At 45.8% G+C, this 22991-nt stretch overlaps 1 protein-coding gene across 1 annotated transcript in view; it reads left to right on the forward strand.

Annotated features, from left to right (window-relative positions):
* The window catches only part of BIN3 (bridging integrator 3), a 97679-nt gene extending 77734 nt beyond the window's left edge, over positions 1–19945 (forward strand). Inside the window, exons 8-9 of the mRNA XM_068274667.1 lie at positions 12144–12278; positions 19040–19945. Of these exons, the coding sequence (XP_068130768.1) occupies positions 12144–12278; positions 19040–19186 (282 nt within the window). The 3' untranslated portion in view covers positions 19187–19945. The remainder of the gene's footprint in view (positions 1–12143; positions 12279–19039) is intronic.
* The last annotated feature ends 3046 nt before the right edge of the window (positions 19946–22991 follow it).

The raw sequence follows: 22991 nt of genomic DNA on the forward strand, positions 1-22991 counted from the left end.
CCAACTGCCCAAAAAACTGTGCAGTGAGCAGAGAGGCTGGCCAGCATATTCGTGTACATCCTTTTCAGGGAGTGTCTTTATAAAGAATAAAGGCCATGCTGAGAATCCCTCATGAGGAAATGTGCTGGTCCAAAACCTGTCGGTTCTGTCAGATTTCTACTACCTACTGTAAGTGACAGCATTATAGGAGAAAAGTAATTTATGGCTCATTACTCTGCAAGAAACTTATTTCTTATTTGTACGTATTTACATGTATTTTAAATTTTACACTTTTTCCCGATAGTGGTCCTTTAACCACTTAACGACCGCCCCCAGCCGATGGGCGGCGGCAAAGACCGGTCCCAAACGACCGCAATACGCCCATCGGCGGGGGCGGCATCAGCGGCGGCTGTGCGGCGATCGCGTCATCAATGACGCGATCGCCGCCGGCAATAGGCTCCGCCCACCCTACTCGGAAACCCGCCGGCCAATCAGCAGCGCCGGCGGGTTTCAAACCTCCGCGATCCGGCCAATCAGAGTGTATAATACACTTTGTTATGGTAACAAAGTGTATTATACTGGCTGCCTCCTCCGCTGATGGTCACTCGTCGTGCGACCATCAGAGAGGACGGCAGCCATTAGCTAAGTGCTAAAAAATCACACTTTGCCCCACACAGACCCCCCGATCGCCCACCCCAGCCCTCAGAACCCCCCCTGACCACCCCAGCACACCAGTATCTGCACCCCACCACCCACCTAAAAACCCATCAATCACTCCCTGTCACTATCTAGGGACGCTATCCTCTAGGTTAGGTCCCTAACTGCCCCCTAGGGTCCCCTGATCACCCCCCCTACCCTCAGATCCCCCCCAGACCCCCCTCCCAGACCACCCCCCTGTATGCTGTATACAGCTATATAGCTGCCTTACCCACTGATCACCTGTCTATCACCCATCTATCACCTGTCTATCACCCCTTGTCACCACCACCCATCAGCGCAGACCCTAAACTGTCCCTTGGGGGCACCTGATCACCCACCCAGACCCTCAGATTGCCCTCAGCCCCCCCCCCCTGCTGATAACCTCCCCAGTGCATTGTTTACATCTATTCTCCCCTGTAATCCCTCACTGATCTCCTATCGTCACCCCCTGTGTCTGCCACCCACCAGATCAGGACCCAGTCTGCCCCGTGCGGACACCTAGTCAACCCCCCACACCCTCTGATCGCCCTCAGACCCCCCCCCCCCTCCCCCCCCCCCCAATCACCTTCCCAGTGCATTGTATTTGATTGTGCTGTAATTGCATTTGATTGTGCTGACATTCAATTTCATTGTGCTGACATTCAATTTGATTGTGCTGTAATTGTATTTGATTGTCCCGTGATTGTCCCGTGATTGTCCCGTGATTGGCCTGTGATTGGCTTTGATTGGCCTGTGATTGGCTTTGATTGGCCTGTGATTGGCTTTGATTGTCCCGTGATCGGCTTTGTCCCGTGATCGGCCTGTGATTGGCCTGTGATTGGCTTTGATTGTCCCGTGATTGGCTTTGATTGTGCCGTGATTGGTTTGATTGGCCTGTGATTGGCTTTGATTGTCCCGTGATTGCCTTTGATTGTCCCGTGAATTGAGTGCCCTGTGATTGGCCTGCGATTGCCTTTGATTGTCCTGTGATTGTTTCTGATTGCCTCTGATTCCCCACTCACCACCACCCCCCTGTCACTATCCTAGTGATCTAAAAACAGTGATCAGTGAAAACTGTCACTTTTTTAGTATCACTAGTGTTAGCAGTTAGGCCAGTTAGCTAGGCCCCTTTGTAAGTGTCAGTTAGTGCTCAGCCCACTGCACCACAGTCACTAATTAGCGTCATCACTGTCGCTAATCAACATTGGTACTATATAGTATCTGTAAGTGATCATTACTGATCGCAGTCAGATCTATTAGGGTCACTAGGATCCACAAAAAAAACGCAGTGTTTGCCCGATCAGGCCTGATCGTTCGCCTGCACTTGCGTTCAGCCCGCCCCACCGCAGTGACAGAATTTTTTTTCTGATCACTGCAAAAAACACTGTACAATAGCTGTGGCACTGTAAACCTCAGTTTTGATTTATTTTTTTATCAAAACTCAGTGACCACAGCTTTCTACCTCTCAAATACTCCCTTTTGCTAGGTAGGTGCTCTTTTTTTCTGGGTAGTCTCAGAGGAATACCCCCTAAATTTAGCAGCCCACCATGGCAAGAAAGGGGTATTCCGATGATGAGGTTCTCAGGTACATGGCCCAGTCGGATGAGGACGATTGGGACGCCTCATTTGATGAATCTTCCGGGTCAGAGTTTGAACCTGAATTGAGCAGTGGCTCACTGACCGATAGTGATGATGAGGTTGAGGTCCCGGCTAAAGCCAGGCGTACCACACCCCATGTTGTTGGACCGCAGGTGGCGCAGGATCAGCCTCAAGGGCAGCAGAGTGGTGTTCGTGCTGGTCTGAGATTTCATGGTGGGGCAGGCACCAGCAGCACAACATCTCCTGGACCTAGAACCAGTACTTCCGTAGACCCTGGTGAAGTGGCGAGCACCAGCATGGAAGTTGAAACTGGTTCGGTGGCACGTGCAGTAAGATCCCAGTCGCAGCCACCAAGAAGACGGGCCCGTACTACCCCTAATTTACCAGAGGTGCTGGCAAACCCAAATTGGCAATCCCCTGATTCCGCCGCACCCGTACTTCCCCCTTTCACCGCCCAGTCTGGAGTCCAGGTGGAGACAGATAATCTAGGATCGGCCCTAGACTTTTTCTATCTGTTCTTCACCCAGGATCTCTTGGACTTAATTGTGGCAGAGACCAACCGTAAGGCCACACAATATATAACCGCCAATCCGGAAAAGTTCCTTGCCCAGCCTTTTCGGTGGAAACCAGTCCAAGTTTCCGAAATGAAAATTTTTTTGGGCCTTCTCCTTCACACGGGACTAGTAAAGCAGAATGTGTTGCGGTCTTATTGGTCTACGGACCCAGCACATCATGTTCCCCTGTACTCTGCTGCCATGTCCAGGACACGATTTGAGAACATCCTGCGCTTCCTGCACTTCAATGACAACGAAACCTGTCATCGAAGTGACCACCCTGATTTTGACCGGCTCCACAAAATTCGACCCCTCATAGACCACCTGTCATCCAGATTTGCAGATGCTTATACCCCTGACCAGGACATCTGCGTAGACGAGTCCCTCATACGCTTTACCGGGCGCCTTCGCATCAAACAGTACATCCCAAACAAGCGCGCCCGGTATGGGGTGAAACTGTATAAGCTCTGTGAAAGGGCCACAGGCTATACATCTTATTTTAGGGTCTATGAGGGAAAAGACTCCAAATTGGAGCCGGTCGGATGCCCTGACTACCTGGGGAGCAGTGGAAAGGTTGTGTGGGACTTGGTGTCACCCTTGTTCCAGAAGGGGTACCATCTTTTTGTGGACAATTATTACACAAGTGTGGCCCTCTTTCAGCACTTAAAAATAGAAAAAATCCGATGCTGTGGCACCGTGCGGCCTAGTCGCCGGGGCTTCCCCCAACGGCTCATTACCACCAGACTTAAGCGGGGGCAGAGGGCCGCCTTGTGTGCTGACGACCTGCTCGCGGTGAAATGGAAGGACAAGAGGGAGGTTTACTTCCTGTCCACCATTCACGCAGACACGACAGTTGAAATTCAACGGCGAACTGAGGTCATTGAAAAACCCCTTGTCGCCCACGAGTATAATACTAACATGGGAGGGGTGGACTTCAATGACCAGAGGTTAGCGCCCTATTTAGTTTCCCGAAAAACAAGACGCTGGTATAAAAAAGTGTCTTTTTACCTCATTCAATTGGCAATTTACAACAGCTTTGTTCTCTACAGTAAGGCTGGGAGAACTGGATCGTTTATTCAATTTAATAAACAGATCATGATGGAACTCCTGTATCCAGGAGGTGCCGTGGCCCAACCCCAAGATGCAACTAGCCGGCTGCATGGAAGGCATTACGCCTATCCAATTCCGACTACCCCAGGTCAACGAATCCGAAGAAAACGCTGTCGTGTCTGCAGCAGGGCTGGAATAAGGCGTGACACCACCGTTTATTGTCCCACCTGTCCTGACCAGCCTGGCCTATGCCTAGGGGAGTGTTTTGAGAGGTACCACGAGCAGGTACACTATTAGAGAGTAGGGAACTCCACACACAGCGGTAGGCACACAAGGGTCTCTCAGTGCTATTTCACACTGCTGCGATGCGTTGGGGCAAAATGCCTAGCAAAAGTCACACTTTGCGGTCCCCCCCTACGCCGGAAGTGCTTGACTTAACGCTAGTGCATGCCTACGTTACTGCGTGGCTTCTGTGGCAATATCGATCGGCCCGGAAGTCATGTTAGTCTATGGCGACGCAGTCCATTACTAGGCCGAATGCTACTCTTGTGGTATTGTCTGAAGGTCTGTTTTGGACGATACGGTGCGGCGGGCTCGACCCACCGGATATGTCAATATGCAGTGTGAAACCAAACATCGGGTTTCCAGGGACCCTAATACACAGGGCTGCCAGAAACCTCTCCTTTCACTTGGGACAAATTGCGTAATGTATTTCGCCACAACTCTGTGCGATTTGCACTTCGCACATTGTTCCATGGGGGAGGAGAGGTTTGTCCTCGGGAGGTAAGTTAAAAAAAACAAAAAAAAACAAAAAACAGGTAAGCAAAGAAGTTAATGTTTGGTTTGCAATGTTAAGTTTTTAAGTAAAAAAGTTCAAAGGTTATTAATGTTAATGAAGTAATTGCTTTGCTGCTTGCTTGTTTTTTGGGTTTTTTTGTATTTTTTTTTTCTCTTTTTCCATCCAATAACCTTCCAGGTGGACCGAGCGAACGACTAACCAGCTGCAGTACTGATGGTGCATCCTGACAGAACATTGCGCGTCTGTCAGCTTACACACAAGTCGGTGCATGCAGCGCTGCAGGACGAGATTTCTCCTCCGCAGTCAAAAAGATACGTTTGCCGAGGCATATGGGCCGAGGAGTGGTGTTGGGGATTCATATGCTTTGGCAAACACTTTGTATCAAAAAAGAACTCTGGCAATGATTTGTTCATCCACATCGGTCGGTGTGAATGGATAAATCAGGTTTGCCAGGGCATACGAGCTGGTGGGTTTGGATTTTTGGGGCGGCAGCTCCTATGTCCTGGCAGACGCCTTCCCCTCCTTTTTGTATTGTTTTGTCTTTTTTTCTTCTCTCTTTTTTTCTATCCAGACTGACCAATCAGCTGCAGCACTGATGGTGCATCCTGACAGAACATTGCGCGTCTGTCAGCTTACACACAAGTCGGTGCATGCAGCGCTGCAGGACGAGATTTCTCCTCCGCAGTCAAAAAGATACGTTTGCCGAGGCATATGGGCCGAGGAGTGGTGTTGGGGATTCATATGCTTTGGCAAACACTTTGTATCAAAAAAGAACTCTGGCAATGATTTGTTCATCCACATCGGTCGGTGTGAATGGATAAATCAGGTTTGCCAGGGCATACGAGCTGGTGGGTTTGGATTTTTGGGGCGGCAGCTCCTATGTCCTGGCAGACGCCTTCCCCTCCTTTTTGTATTGTTTTGTCTTTTTTTCTTCTCTCTTTTTTTCTATCCAGACTGACCAATCAGCTGCAGCACTGATGGTGCATCCTGACAGAACATTGCGCGTCTGTCAGCTTACACACAAGTCGGTGCATGCAGCGCTGCAGGACGAGATTTCTCCTCCGCAGTCAAAAAGATACGTTTGCCGAGGCATATGGGCCGAGGAGTGGTGTTGGGGATTCATATGCTTTGGCAAACACTTTGTATCAAAAAAGAACTCTGGCAATGATTTGTTCATCCACATCGATCGGTGTGAATGGATAAATCAGGTTTGCCAGGGCATACGAGCTGGTGGGTTTGGATTTTTGGGGCGGCAGCTCCTATGTCTTGGCAGACGCCTTCCTCCTCTCTTTTTTTTTTTTCAAATTTTTTGGCAGATATTTTTTCATCCACATTGATTGATTGTTTGACGTTCATTTTTCCTTTCAGCCCACAGTGCATTACCCTTATGCCCAATATAAGGAGTATAGCAGAAACTCCTAATACTGGCCATACATGTAATGATTGCAGAGACCCTAAAATGCCAGGACAGACCCCACGAATGATGCCATTTTGGAAAGAGGACACCCCAAAGTATTCCGTGAGGTGCATGGTGAGTTCATAGAATGTTTTATTTTTTGTCACAAGTTAGCAGAAATTGTGGTTTTTTGTTTTTTTTCACAAAATGTCATTTTCCGCTAACTTGTGACAAAAAATAAAATTTTCTATGAACTCACCATGGCCCTCATGGAATACCTTAGCGTGTATTCTTTCCAAAATGGGGTCATTTGTGGGGTTTGTTAACTGTCCTGGCAAGTGGGCGGGGTGCTAAATTTTGAGCACCCCTGTAAAGCCTAAAGGTACTCATTGGACTCTGGGCCCCTTAGCGCAGTTAGGGTGCAAAAAAGTGCCACACATGTGGTATTGCCGAACTCGGGAGAAGTAGTATAATGTGGTTTGGGGTGTATTTTTACACATACCCATGCTGGGTGGGAGAAATACCTCTGTAAATGACAATCTTTTGATTTTTTTACACACAATTGTCCATTTACAGAGTTATTTCTCCCACCCAGCATGGGTATGTGTAAAAATACACCCCAAAACACATTGTACTACTTCTCCCGAGTACGGCGATACCACATGTGTGGCACTTTTTTGCACCCTAACTGCGCTAAAGGGCCCAAAGTCCAATGAGTATCTTTAGGATTTCACAGGTCATTTTGCGGAATTTGATTTCCAGACTACTCCTTACGGTTTAGGGCCCCTAAAATGCCAGGGCAGTATAGGAACCCCACAAATGACCCCATTTTAGAAAGAAGACACCCCAAGGTATTCCGTTAGGAGTATGGTAAGTTCACAGAAGATTTTATTTTTTGTCAAAAGTTAGCGGAAAATTGATTTTTATTGTTTTTTTCACAAAGTGTCATTTTCCACTAACTTGTGACAAAAAATAAAATCTTCTATGAACTCACCATACTCCTAACGGAATACCTTGGGGTGTCTTCTTTCTAAAATGGGGTCATTTGTGGGGTTCCTATACTGCCCTGGCATTTTAGGGGCCCTAAACCGTGAGGAGTAGTCTGGAAATCAAATTCCGCAAAATGACCTGTGAAATCCTAAAGGTACTCATTGGACTTTGGGCCCTTTAGCGCAGTTAGGGTGCAAAAAAGTGCCACACATGTGGTATTGCCGAACTCGGGAGAAGTAGTATAATGTGTTTTGGGGTGTATTTTTACACATACCCATGCTGGGTGGGAGAAATACCTCTGTAAATGACAATCTTTTGATTTTTTTTACACACAATTGTCCATTTACAGAGTTATTTCTCCCACCCAGCATGGGTATGTGTAAAAATACACCCCAAAACACATTGTACTACTTCTCCCGAGTACGGCGATACCACATGTGTGGCACTTTTTTGCACCCTAACTGCGCTAAAGGGCCCAAAGTCCAATGAGTATCTTTAGGATTTCACAGGTCATTTTGCGGAATTTGATTTCCAGACTACTCCTTACGGTTTAGGGCCCCTAAAATGCCAGGGCAGTATAGGAACCCCACAAATGACCCCATTTTAGAAAGAAGACACCCCAAGGTATTCCGTTAGGAGTATGGTAAGTTCACAGAAGATTTTATTTTTTGTCAAAAGTTAGCGGAAAATTGTTTTTTATTGTTTTTTTCACAAAGTGTCATTTTCCACTAACTTGTGACAAAAAATAAAATCTTCTATGAACTCACCATACTCCTAACGGAATACCTTGGGGTGTCTTCTTTCTAAAATGGGGTCATTTGTGGGGTTCCTATACTGCCCTGGCATTTTAGGGGCCCTAAACCGTGAGGAGTAGTCTGGAAATCAAATTCCGCAAAATGACCTGTGAAATCCTAAAGGTACTCATTGGACTTTGGGCCCTTTAGCGCAGTTAGGGTGCAAAAAAGTGCCACACATGTGGTATTGCCGAACTCGGGAGAAGTAGTATAATGTGTTTTGGGGTGTATTTTTACACATACCCATGCTGGGTGGGAGAAATACCTCTGTAAATGACAATCTTTTGATTTTTTTACACACAATTGTCCATTTACAGAGTTATTTCTCCCACCCAGCATGGGTATGTGTAAAAATACACCCCAAAACACATTGTACTACTTCTCCCGAGTACGGCGATACCACATGTGTGGCACTTTTTTGCACCCTAACTGCGCTAAAGGGCCCAAAGTCCAATGAGTATCTTTAGGATTTCACAGGTCATTTTGCGGAATTTGATTTCCAGACTACTCCTTACGGTTTAGGGCCCCTAAAATGCCAGGGCAGTATAGGAACCCCACAAATGACCCCATTTTAGAAAGAAGACACCCCAAGGTATTCCGTTAGGAGTATGGTAAGTTCATAGAAGATTTTATTTTTTGTCAAAAGTTAGCGGAAAATTGATTTTTATTGTTTTTTTCCACAAAGTGTCATTTTCCACTAACTTGTGCCAAAAAATAAAATCTTCTATGAACTCACCATACTCCTAACGGAATACCTTGGGGTGTCTTCTTTCTAAAATGGGGTCATTTGTGGGGTTCCTATACTGCCCTGGCATTTTAGGGGCCCTAAACCGTGAGGAGTAGTCTGGAAATCAAATTCCGCAAAATGACCTGTGAAATCCTAAAGGTACTCATTGGACTTTGGGCCCTTTAGCGCAGTTAGGGTGCAAAAAAGTGCCACACATGTGGTATTGCCGTACTCGGGAGAAGTAGTATAATGTGTTTTGGGTTGTATTTTTACACATACCCATGCTGGGTGGGAGAAATACCTCTGTAAATGACAATCTTTAGATTTTTTTACACACAATTGTCCATTTACAGAGTTATTTCTCCCACCCAGCATGGGTATGTGTAAAAATACACCCCAAAACACATTGTACTACTTCTCCCGAGTACGGCGATACCACATGTGTGGCACTTTTTTGCACCCTAACTGCGCTAAAGGGCCCAAAGTCCAATGAGTATCTTTAGGATTTCACAGGTCATTTTGCGGAATTTGATTTCCAGACTACTCCTCACGGTTTAGGGCCCCTAAAATGCCAGGGCAGTATAGGAACCCCACAAATGACCCCATTTTAGAAAGAAGACACCCCAAGGTATTCCGTTAGGAGTATGGTAAGTTCATAGAAGATTTTATTTTTTGGCACAAGTTAGTGGAAAATGACACTTTGTGAAAAAAACAATAAAAATCAATTTTCCGCTAACTTTTGACAAAAAATAAAATCTTCTATGAACTCACCATACTCCTAACGGAATACCTTGGGGTGTCTTCTTTCTAAAATGGGGTCATTTGTGGGGTTCCTATACTGCCCTGGCATTTTAGGGGCCCTAAACCGTGAGGAGTAGTCTGGAAATCAAATTCCGCAAAATGACCTGTGAAATCCTAAAGGTACTCATTGGACTTTGGGCCCTTTAGCGCAGTTAGGGTGCAAAAAAGTGCCACACATGTGGTATCGCCGTACTCGGGAGAAGTAGTATAATGTGTTTTGGGGTGTATTTTTACACATACCCATGCTGGGTGGGAGAAATAACTCTGTAAATGGACAATTGTGTGTAAAAAAAGTGAAAACATTGTCATTTACAGAGATATTTCTCCCACCCAGCATGGGTATGTGTAAAAATACACCCCAAAACACATTATAGTACTTCTACTGAGTATGGCAATACCACATGTGTGGCACTTTTTTGCAGCCTAACTGCGCTAAGGGGTCCAAAGTCCAATGAGCACCTTTAGGCTTTACAGGGGTGCTTACAATTTAGCACCCCCCAAAATGTCAGGACAGTAAACACACCCCACAAATGACCCCATTTTGGAAAGTAGACACTTCAAGGTATTCAGAGAGGAGCATAGTGAGTCCGTGGCAGATTTCATTTTTTTTTGTCGCAAGTTAGCAGAAATGGAAACTTTTTTTTTTTTTTTTTTTTGTCACAAAGTGTCATTTTCCGCTTACTTGTGACAAAAAATAATATCTTCTATGAACTCACTATGCCTCTCAGTGAATACTTTGGGATGTCTTCTTTCCAAAATGGGGTCATTTGGGGGGTATTTATACTATCCTGGAATTCTAGCCCCTCATGAAACATGACAGGGGGTCAGAAAAGTCATAGATGCTTGAAAATGGGAAAATTCACTTTTTGCACCATAGTTTGTAAACGCTATAACTTTTACCCAAACCAATAAATATACACTGAATGTTTTTTTTTTTATCAAAAACATGTTTGTCCACATTTTTCGCGCTGCATGTATACAGAAATTTTACTTTATTTGAAAAATGTCAGCACAGAAAGTTAAAAAAATCATTTTTTTGCCAAAATTCATGTCTTTTTTGCTGAATATAATAAAAAGTAAAAATCGCAGGAGCAATCAAATCGCACCAAAAGAAAGCTTTATTAGTGACAAGAAAAGGAGCCAAAATTCATTTAGGTGGTAGGTTGTATGAGCGAGCAATAAACCGTGAAAGCTGCAGTGGTCTGAATGGAAAAAAAGTGGCCGGTCCTTAAGGGGCGAAAAGACTGTGGTCCCGAAGTGGTTAAAGGAGGTTCCCGCTGTGACATAGCGCTCACTCATTCTTCCTGCACCAGTCTCTATTGAGCAGGAAATGCTGCTTGGCTGGGAGCTGAGCAGCATGTCTGTAAAATTATCCCTAAGGCTGGTTTCACAGTGGGACGTTACAGGCGCACGTTAGAGCAGCCTGTAACGCACCCCACAGCAATGAAAAATCAATGGGCTGTTCACAGTGCCCACGTCGCGTTACATAGTAACGCTGCGCCACCAGACAACGTACTGCATGCAGTACTTTCTAAGTGGCAGAGCCGCGTTAGACTGCTTGCACATGCTCAGTAACGTTGGGGAGGAGCGGAGAGCGGCCAGGCACATGGCTAATTAATATTCACTGCACTCAGTGACGTGCAGTGTTTACTTCCTGGAGCGGCCGCTCTGTGCAGCGATTGGCCGGCGGGACCACGTGATGCCACATGCGCACAAGAGTACGCATCACGGCATCACGGACGCCAGAGTGAGCTGCACAACGCGGCTCACTCCGACATCCAAAGCACGGAGCACCAGGCGTTGCGTTAGGGGCACGTTATGCGACCATAACGTCCCCTAAAACGCAACGTCCTGGTGTGAAACCAGCCTTAACTGTAACATGAAGTCATCCCAAAGCTAGGGCTGTGGAGTCAGGAGTTGGAGCAATTTTGGGTGGCTGGAGTCTGAGTTGGTGGTCTCATAAACTGAGGAGTCAGGGCCCTTTTACACTTAATCAGTTGCTCTCAGTTAAAACGGAAAGAAAACAAAACTGATTTTCAAGTAATGCAAAGCAATGCCCATGTTTTCCTATGGCACCTTTCACACTTAATGCATTTTAACTAAAATCTTTGTCACAATGCACTGCTATGGAAAAACCGCGTACTAACGCACACCAACTGATTAAGTGTAAATGGACCCTCAGGCGATTGTTGCACCAACTCCACAGCCCTGGTAAATACTAGACTAAGGAATCGGAGCGATTTTGGGTACTCTGAGTCGGTAGTTTCATAAAATGAGGAGTTGGAGCCCTACCCAAAACACCCATTTGGGTGACAACTGGAGGCGTTTTATCTTGCTTTGAACTCTCAGCTGCATTACCACACACAGCCACTAGATGGCTCTTTCTATTCACAGCTTTTTCACTTTGTACATGCATTCAGCTTGCCAGCCAGAAGATTTCAAATTACCGTACTGTACAATGCTAATTTGTATGCAAATGTATGCTGCGTGCTAAGGGACTAATCAAATTCCATTGGTATGTTTTTTTGAAGCTGTGTAAATTTGCATAAAAATAAGCATAAACTCAGAATAGGATACGATATGCATCTCATTAACCATGCTGGTAAATACAATCCCATTCATTTGTCATGCATTAGGAATTATTCTAAATGGAATAAGCACTTCTATAAATAGGGTTTACTTTAACTATACAGAATTTGCTCTTCCTCTGAATTGTGATCTTTATAAATGGGCTCCTATGTGCTTGGCCAATCACATCATGTCTTTTCTACTCCAGGCCAGAGAGGAATTGCGTCCAATTCGGGAGGACTTTGAAGTAAAGAATCGGCAACTCTTAGAAGAAATGCCAAAGTTTTACAACAGTCGTATAGATTTCTTCCAGCCCAGCTTTCAGTCTTTGATACGAGCCCAGGTAGGTAGCACTGTGTGCGCCCGGCATTTGGATGGGGAATGGCAGACAAAACGTATTTACAGTAAAACCCCCGTTATCCAGCCAATTCCCGCACGCAAAGTAACTGTTCTTGCTGGTTGCTTGAGAGCACATCCTTACCAGCTGTGCAGAGCAGCTGGATGTGCTGTTGCATTCTCCATAGGCTCCGGATGCATGTCACCTGACATGTATTGGGTGGTCAGGTGACACGCATCAGGAGCCTACAGAGGATGCAGCAGCACAGCCAGCAGCTGTAAGAAGAAGAGAGGAGAACAGTGCCAGGGGTTGTGAAAAGCAGCTTGTTGCATAACTGGGAAGGAGACAGAGGCACAAGCCACCATAGCACCAAGGGAATCCTGTTGCTTGAGTGTTCGATATCAGGTGTTTTACTGTATTTACTGTATCTACTGTAACAGAGGTGATCAGTGACATCCTAATGTTCAATGTTTGTTGCTAATACATTATAAATGGCATGCAACTTGAAACTAACCCAGTCATAATCTGCAAGATCGGTAGCTGCTGATTTAGATTGGCTCAGTTTCTGGTTGCATGCAATTGCAACAAACTCAGAAGATTAGCACATCATTGATCATTTTTGAGTTTGGATATACTGTAGTTGCAAAGAATCAAAACCGTATTCTCCCCAGAAATGTTTTCCAGCTGCGTGGTAGGAAAATGTAGATGGGTGGAGTGAGCCAGGGAAATAGAGGGCTGGCACTTTCATAATGGCAGCCTGGGCAATTGTCAAGTGGCCCAGAGTCATCTGACAGGGGACACTAGGAGGAAACCACACAGAGAAAGAACACACGCAAAGTAAAAACACAGTAACACACACGCACACACACACACACACACACATGCACACAGAGATGCACACGCAGAAACATACACTACACACATTGCACAGTAGGCTTTTCTCAGACAGTGGAAAAACTTACCCCAGCAATGCAGCACGTGGGGTCAGCTAGGACTGCAGTGACTATTGAGAGGCAGAACACACATGCTGACAGCGCTCCCAGTGCGTGTCAGCGGCAAAAAGTGTTGTCTGCTGTACCAGTGTACAGCACTCCTGCCTCCTAGAGGAGGCTGCCTGAATTACATGATTAACCACTTCAGGACCACAGTCTTTTCGCCCCTTAAGGACCAGAGCCTTTTTCTCCATTCAGACCACTGCAGCTTTCACGGTTTATTGCTCGGTCATACAACCTACCACCTAAATGAATTTTACCTCCTTTTCTTGTCACTAATACAGCTTTCTTTTGCTGCTATTTGATTGCTGCTGCGAGTTTCAGTTTTTATTATATTCATCAAAAAAGACATGAATTTTGGCAAAAAAATGACTTTTTTAACTTGCTGTGCTGACATTTTTCAAATAAAGTAAAATTTCCTATACATTTGAGCGCGAAAGTTATTCTGCTACATGTCTTTGATAAAAAAAAAACCATTCAGTGTATATTTATTGGATTGGGTAAAAGTTATAGCGTTTACAAACTATGGTGCCAAAAGTGAATTTTCCCATTTTCAAGCATCTCTGACTTTTCTGCGCACCTGTCAGGTTTCATGAGGGGCTAAAATTCCAGGATAGTACAAATACCCCCCAAATGACCCCATTTTGGAAATAAGACATCCCAAAGTATTCAGTGAGAGGCATGGTGAGTTCATAGAAGATTTTATTTTTTGTCACAAGTTAGCGGAAAATGACACTTTCTGACAAAAAAAAGAAAAAAAAAGTTTCCATTTCTTCTAACTTGCGACAAAAAAAAATGAAATCTGCCACAGACTCACTATGCTCCTCTCTGAATACCTTGAAGTGTCTACTTTCCAAAATGGGGTCATTTGTGGGGTGTGTTCACTGTCCTGGCATTTTGGGGGGTGCCTAATTGTAAGCACCCCTGTAAAGCCTAAAGATGCTCATTGGACTTTTGGCCCCTTAGCGCAGTTAGGCTGCAAAAAAGTGCCACACATGTGGTATTGCCGTACTCAGGAGAAGTAGTATAATGTGTTTTGGGGTGTATTTTTACACATACCCATGCTGGGTGGGAGAAATATCTCCGTAAATGACAATTGTTTAATTTTTTTTACACACAATTGTCTATTTATAGAGATATTTCTCCCACTCAGCATGGGTATGTGTAAAAATACACCCCAAAACACATTATACTACTTCTCCTGAGTACGGCGATACCACATGTGTGGCACTTTTTTGCACCCTAACTGCGCTAAGGGGCCCAAAGTTCAATGAGTACCTTTAGGATTTCACAGGTCATTTTGAGAAATTTCGTTTCAAGACTACTCCTCACGGTTTAGGGCCCCTAAAATGCCAGGACAGTATAGGAACCCCACAAATTACCCCATTTTAGAAAGAAGACACCCCAAGGTATTCCGTTAGGAGGATGGTGAGTTCATAGAAGATTTTTTTTTTTTTGTCACAAGTTAGCGGAAATTGATTTTAATTGTTTTTTTTCACAAAGTGTCATTTTCCGCTAACTTGTGACAAAAAATAAAATCTTCTATGAACTCACCATACTCCTAACGGAATACCTTGGGGTGTCTTCTTTCTAAAATGGGGTCATTTGTGGGGTTCCTATACTGCCCTGGCATTTTAGGGGCCCTAAACCGTGAGGAGTAGTCTTGAAATCCTAAAGGTACTCATTGGACTTTGGGCCTCTTAGCGCACTTAGGGTGCAAAAAAGTGCCACACATGTGGTACCGCCGTACTCAGGAGAAGTAGTATAATGTGTTTTGGGGTGTATTTTTACACATACCCATGCTGGGTGGGAGAAATATCTCTGTAAATGACAATTGTTTGATTTTTTTTTACACACAATTGTCCATTTACAGAGAGATTTCTCCCACCCAGCATGGGTATGTGTAAAAATACACCCCAAAACACAATATACTACTTCTTCTGAGTACGGCGATACCACATGTGTGACACTTTTTTGCAACCTAGGTGCGCTAAGGGGCCTAACGTCCTATTCACAGGTCATTTTGAGGCATTTGGATTCTAGACTACTGCTCACGGTTTAGGGCCCCTAAAATGCCAGGGCAGTATAGGAACCCCACAAGTGACCCCATTTTAGAAAGAAGACACCCCAAGGTATTCTGTTAGGAGTATGGTGAGTTCATAGAAGATTTTTTTTTTGTCACAAGTTAGCGGAAAATGACACTTTGTGAAAAAAAAAACAATACATATCAATTTCCGCTAACTTGTGACAAAAAATAAAATCTTCTATGAACTCATCATACACCTAACAGAATACCTTGGGTGTCTTCTTTCTAAAATGGGGTCACTTGTGGGGTTCCTATACTGCCCTGGCATTTTAGGGTCCCTAAACCGTGAGGAGTAGTCTTGAACCCAAATGTCTCAAAATGACCTGTGAAATCCTAAAGGTACTCATTGGACTTTAGGCCCCTTAGCACAGTTAGGCTGCAAAAAAGTGTCACACATGTGGTATCGCCGTACTCAGAAGAAGTAGTATAATGTGTTTTGTGGTGTATTTTTACATATAACCATGCTGGGTGGGAGAAATATCTCTGTAAATGACACATTTTTGATTTTTTTTACACACAATTGTCCATTTACAGAGAGATTTCTCCCACCCAGCATGGGTATGTGTAAAAATACACCACAAAACACATTATACTACTTCTCCTGAGTATGGCGATACCACATGTGTGACACTTTTTTGCAGCCTAGGTGCGCTAAGGGGCCCAACGTCCTATTCACAGGTCATTTTGAGGCATTTGTTTTCTAGACTACTCCTCACGGTTTAGGGCCCCTAAAATGCCAGGGCAGTATAGGAACCCCACAAGTGACCCAATTTTAGAAAGAAGACACCCCAAGGTATTCCGTTAGGGGTATGGTGAGTTCATAGAAGATTTTATTTTTTGTCACAAGTTAGTGAAAAATGACACTTTGTGAAAAAAACAATAAAAATCCAATTTCCGCTAACTTTTGACAAAAAATAAAATCTTCTATGAACTCATCATACACCTAACAGAATACCTTGGGGTGTCTTCTTTCTAAAATGGGGTCACTTGTGGGGTTCCTATACTGCCCTGGCATTTTACGGGCCCAAAACTGTGAGTAGTCTGGAAACCAAATTTCTCAAAATGACTGTTCAGGGGTATAAGCATCTGCAAATTTTGATGACAGGTGGTCTATGAGGGGGCAAATTTTGTGGAACCGGTCATAAGCAGGGTGGCCTCTTAGATGACAGGATGTTTTGGGCCTGATCTGATGGATAGGAGTGCTAGGGGGGTGACAGGAGGTGATTGATGGGTGTCTCAGGGGGCGGTTAGAGGGGAAAATAGATGCAATCAATGCACTGGGGAGGTGATCGGAAGGGGGTCTGAGGGGGATCTGAGGGTTTGGCCGAGTGATCAGGAGCCCACACAGGGCAAATTAGGGCCTGATCTGATGGGTAGGTGTGCTAGGGGGTGACAGGAGGTGATTGATGGGTGTCTCAAGGTGTGATTAGAGGGGGGAAATAGATGCAAGCAATGCACTAGCGAGGTGATCAGGGCTGGGGTCTGAGGACGTTCTGAGGTGTGGGCGGGTGATTGGGTGCCCGCAAGGGGCAGATTAGGGTCTAATCTGATGGGTAACCGTGACAGGTGGTGATAGGGGGTGATTGATGGGTAATTAGTGGGTGTTTAGAGGAGAGAAGAGATGTAAACACTGCACTTGGGAGGTGATCTGATGTCGGATCTGCGGGCGATCTATTGGTGTGGGTGAGTGATCAGATTGCCCGCAAGGGGCAGGTTAGGGGCTGATTGATGGGTGGCAGTGACAGGGGGTGATTGATGGGTGGCAGTGACAGGGGGTGATTGATGGGTGGCTGATGGGTGGCAGTGACAGGGGGTGATTGATGGGTGGCAGTGACAGGGGGTGATTGATGGGTGGCAGTGACAGGGGGTGATTGATGGGTGGCAGTGACAGGGGGTGATTGATGGGTGGCAGTGACAGGGGGTGATTGATGGGTGGCAGTGACAGGGGGTGATTGATAGGTGATTGACAGGTGATAAGTGGGTTATTACAGGGAATAACAGATGTAAATATTGCACTGGCGAATTGATAAGGGGGGTCTGAGGGCAATCTGAGCGTGTGGGCGGGTGATTGGGTGCCCGCAAGGGGCAGATTAGGGTCTAATCTGATGGGTAACAGTGACAGGTGGTGATAGGGGGTGATTGATGGGTAATTAGTGGGTGTTTAGAGGAGAGAAGATAGGTAAACACTGCACTTGGGAGGTGATCTGATGTCGGATCTGCGGGCGATCTATTGGTGTGGGTGGGTGATCAGATTGCCCGCAAGGGGCAGGTTAGGGGCTGATTGATGGGTGGCAGTGACAGGGGGTGATTGATGGGTGGCAGTGACAGGGGGTGATTGATAGGTGATTGACAGGTGATCAGTGGGTTATTACAGGGAATAACAGATGTAAATATTGCACTGGTGAATTGATAAGGGGGGGTCTGAGGGCAATCTGAGCGTGTGGGAGGGTGATTGGGTGCCCGCAAGGGGTAGATTAGGGTCTAATCTGATGGGTAACAGTGACAGGTGGTGATAGGGGGTGATTGATGGGTGATTGATGGGTAATTAGTGGGTGTTTAGAGGAGAGAATAGATGTAAACAATGGATTTGGGAGGTGATCTGATGTCGGATCTGCGGGCGATCTATTGGTGTGGGGGGGTGATCAGATTGCCCCGCAAGGGGCAGGTTAGGGGCTGATTGATGGGTGGCAGTGACAGGGGGTGATTGACGGGTGATTGACGGGTGATTGACAGGTGATTAGGGGGGATAGATGCATATAGTACACGGGGGGGGGGGTCTGTAGAGAATCTGAGGGGTGGGGGTGATCAGGAGGGGGCAGTGGGCAGGGGGGGGGGATAAAAAAAAAATAGCGTTGACAGATAGTGACAGGGAGTGATTGATGGGTGATTAGGGGGGTGACTGGGTGCAAACAGTGGTCTGGGGGGTGGGCAGGGGGGGGTCTGAGGGGTGCTGTGGGCGATCAGGGGGCAGGGGGGGGGGAAATCAGTGTGCTTGGGTGCAGACTAGGGTGGCTGCAGCCTGCCCTGGTGGTCCCTCGGACACTGGGACCACCAGGGCAGGAGGCAGCCAGTATAATAGGCTTTGTATACATTAAAAAGCCTATTATACATTGTTTCAGCGGCGATCCGGGTGCTAGTAACCCGCCGGCGCTTCCGAACGGCCGGCGGGTTACTACGAGCGGTGGGCGGAGCCAGTCCCCGGCGGCTGATCGCGTCACGAATGACGCGATCGCCGCATAGCCACTCCCGCAGCCGCCCCCGCCGATGGGCGTATTGCGGTCGTTTGGGCCCGGTCTTTGCCGCCGCCCATCGGCTGGGGGCGGTCGTTAAGTGGTTAAGTTTTGTGGTATTGCCTGGACGTTCTGATAGGAGAGGAGTGAGAAGGAAAGCCAAGACCGCTGGGCGCTCTCCAGAATTAGTTGGGTGGAGCTCCCAGCTGATAGGCCATGGGGAGAACACCCATCAGAACCTCTTTTGGGTTCTTATTACTGTCTGATCGCCAGCTGTGAAGTAGTAAGGAGTCCTTGGGCAAGACTCCCTAACTGCTAGTGCCTACTGAGCGCACCCTAGTGACTGCAGCTCTGGAGCTTTGAGTCAGCCTAGAGAAAAGCACAATATAAATGTTATTGGTCTAGGTCTGTTTCTTGTGCTGGTCCTACAGGGAGTGATTGTAACCTGCTCTTCTCTAGGTGGTTTATTACACAGAGATGTCCAGGGTGTTTGGAGAGCTGGCCCAGCAGGTGGATGAAGGGCATCTATCAGACGCTGAGCGAGAGAGGGAGAATGAAGCCAAGCTATCAGAGCTCCGGGCCTTGTCCATTGTGGCCGATGATTGACACCTGATGGCAATAAGCGGACTGAGGAAATTGGAAAATGGGGTTGGTTACTTCTGGTAACCTCCATTTGAGCACTAACTGGATCCATGCTAGGTCAATAAGGTACTTACATGATGCGCTCCTCTGGGCCTGTGCTGGCATTGAATGTATCTGCCACTGACATTCCATGATGCCGGGAAATAGCTAACACACTACTGATACAGCACAGTGTCCTGGGCCCCCTCCTTGTATTCTGCTTAACTGGCTCTCAAACTGGACATTACAAATATGTGAAGTAAGGGAGAATGGACTCTTTCTAAAAGTGCCTTTGTGACACCTTTACAAAATGTACATGTGGCTAATGCAGATTAGCATGTTTAGAAACCATGAATTCATTTATCAGTGGGGCTATAACAGGCAGCACTTTTGTTGCCTTTGCAAAGTTTCTCTGTTCACTTTAAACGAACCTAAACTGAGAGGGATATGGCTTTTTCCTTTTAAACAATACCAGTTGCCTGGCAGTCCTGCTGATCTCTTTGGCTGCAATAGTGGGTGAATCACACACCTGAAACAAGCATGCAGCTAATCCAGTCTGACTTCAGTCAGAGCACCTGATCTGCATGCTTGTTGAGGGACTGTGGCTAAAAGTATTAGAGACACAGGATCAGCAGGAGAGTGAGGCAACTGGGATTATTTTAAAAGGAAAAATCCATATCCATCTCAGTTAGGGCCCTTTTCCACTTGCAGTCGCGATTGCTGAATCGCAAAACCGGCGATTCCCCGACGTTTTGCGGCCGCGATTTTGCTATGCACTGCATAGCAAAATCGCGGCAAATATCGATCCACCGCGCGTTCGGGTAAAAAACGAATCGCGGTAGTGGAAATGACCTACCGCGATTCCTATGTTAAAAAGCAAACCGTAGCGATTGTAAAATCGCTAGCGGTTTGCGACTTTGCGATTCAGCCAGCGCTGGTTTGCGCTGGTGGAAAAGGGCCCTTAAGGTTCCCTTTAAAGAGGAACTGGCTGAAAAAGCACAACCTCCCCCCATAAACATTCCTCCCCTTCCCCCATGTAGCATAAAATACTTACTGAGCCTATGGGTGGCGGCCTCTAGCCTTCCTGTAGCTCTTAGTGGCTTTCCGACATTCTCTGTGTATGGATCCTGGCATGTCACCTGACCCGCGTCAGGTCATGTGACACGCCAGAAAGCCGCTAGGAGAGACGGGAAGGCTAGAAGATGCCACTTGGAGGCTTGGTAAGTATTTTATGCCCTGCAAACCCCTCAGTACCCCCCAAAGCACTGTCTCTGTTGTTTCCTTATGCATGTCGGTTAGTTGAGACTTCCGTTTGCCTGAGTTCCAGATAGCGGAGACTTTTCTATATAGATATGGGAAGTGTTTTTAATGCTGAAACCACAAAAATGAATGTAAAAGTGGATATCCTGAATAATTTACTGCATTCTACTATATGTCACTACAGTGCCTCTTTAATTATCGGATGAATTGGTTGCTATGGGCAATGTAGTGTTCTTCTGTCAGCCCCTCTGATAAATGACTGTGATTAAACAGAGTTTATTACAGCCTTGAGCATATCATCTGTGATTGTTTTAGAATGTTTGTTTGTTTTTTCTGCACAGTATTTGGGAAGCAGTTATGATGAGCGAGGTCCATGCTGGACTATGCTGGATGGCACAGACCTGTATAATGAGATCTGAGTAGAGAACATGAGCAGTGCTCCTCTGTCTTCCTCTATTGTGAGAAAGAGGAAGCCAAAAAACCTGTCAAAGCAGCAATCCAGCACACAGGGACGGTGTGATATGAGCTCTGATTGGTGAGCTCTTAACTGTGCTCCATACATCTTTTATTTTGTGAATCCCTGCAACAAATAAGACAGTGCCAGGCCATGCACAGGACGCCGCCATAGGCCATTGCTTCTTGCAGGAGCATGACACACGCTCACATGCTATATATTTATATGGTGCCTTTACTCTCTGATGACTACATTGTTAGGACCACTATAGCGAAAGATTGTAAAATGCATGTGTATAAGATATGCATTTGTTCCAGAATACAATGCACTATAAAGTACTTTTTTCCTATGTTGCTGTCACTTACACTAGGCAGTAAAGATCTAACAGGTTTTGGGTTAGGTCATCTCCTCACAGGGGATTCTCAGGGTTTTCTTTATTTTCAAAAACACTATCTGAACTGCAGTTGCTCAGTCCAACTGCCAAAATAGCGTGCAGGCAAGTATGGAGCCTGGCCGGCATCCTTCTATAGATCCTTTCCATAGACTGCTTTTCTAAAGAATAAAGGAAATACTGAGAATCCCCTGTGAGGAGATGGACTAGTCCAAAATCTGTCAGATTTTTATTGCCTATCTGTAAGCGACAGAGACATCAGAGAAAAAAAAATGATGGTGCATTTTACTCTGGGAGAAATGTACTTCTTACGAAGATGTATTTAAAATGTTACAATTTTTTGTGGTAGTGGTCCTTTAACCTCCTTAGCAGTAATTCCAAGTCAGGCTCGGTACAGAAAGCCGCAGAACAGGGTGGTAATCCCGTGCCTGAGTGAGTTTCATGCAGTTGCTGCTGCAGACCTCTCTGAGGTATGTTTTTCTTTTTGTTTTTAGGGTCTAAAAGCTTGTGAAAAATGTTATGGCTTTTAGACCTTAAATCTGGAAATAATCATAACGCCAGGGAGGTTAATGAACGCCGTTATACATGGAAATGAAAAAATACTAAATTCCTTCAAGTTTGCTTAAAGTGAACCTCCGGACTAAAAATCGACTCAGCAGCACTGAAAAGGCTTGGTGTTTCTTTAACAGTTTCACAGCATCAGAACTTTGTTTCTCTTATACAAGCCTCATTTTTAGCTGCACAGAAGAAAACTGCCCGGGCTTTTTTCTCCTGATGCTGTGCAAAGCATTATGGGATTTCTGATATTGTTGTTCTCGTTCTGCTGTTTTGGTACAATTTTTTTTTTTTTACATTTTGAATTTGACATTTGAAGCCTAGTGTGTGTAGCTGGGAGGGGTAATCAGGACACAGAACAGGTGGAACTGTGTCTCCTGCTACCTGTCACCTCCTTTCAACCAAAAAGATGGCTGCCCCATGACAAAGATGGCAGCCCCCATGAATCACAAACATTTGCCTGTTATTTTAAAACAGGGTGGGTAAGAGATTATATTACCTATCTATTCTAATTAACATAACTAATGTAACTTGGTGACAGTATGCTTGTTTAGGCTGAAGTTCCCCTTTAAATCTGTTATTAATGGGCACCTGTCATGGGAGGGGGGATAGCATTACCATGATACAAACAAGCTGATTTCCTGGCTCCAATGCTACTCATGTGTGCATTGTACTTACCTGGAACAGGCATGCTGAGCAGGTGTTCTGACTTTCCTGGTCTGCTGTTCGCAGCGAGTGACTCCTAATGTAGCGGAGCCATGGGATGAGTATTACAGCCATGCAGGATTTTGCGTTTCAGGCAGGTCAGCCACAGCAATCTACATGAGGCTCTCTTGGCAGGTGTACTTTAAATAGGCCCAAGCATGTGACTAGGGATGAAGTCAGAATTTAGCACAGCGTTATGACAGGTGCACTCTGAGCTCAGCTGAAATGAGCATTGGAGCCATGCTTTCATCTGAAGTGAATCTGTGTGCCGCTGTGTATGGAGTGTGACTCACTCCTGAGTCATGAATTATGCCCGCCCCTTCCTCCTTCGCTAGGCTGTTCCCATCAGCCAATTCTCACTAGACTAATGGCCACTAGTGAATGCTGATCCAGTCACCAGTATCACATGACTAAAGGTGTCCATA

Source organism: Hyperolius riggenbachi, chromosome 3 (genome assembly GCF_040937935.1).
Source record: "Hyperolius riggenbachi isolate aHypRig1 chromosome 3, aHypRig1.pri, whole genome shotgun sequence".
Lineage (NCBI taxonomy): Eukaryota > Metazoa > Chordata > Amphibia > Anura > Hyperoliidae > Hyperolius > Hyperolius riggenbachi.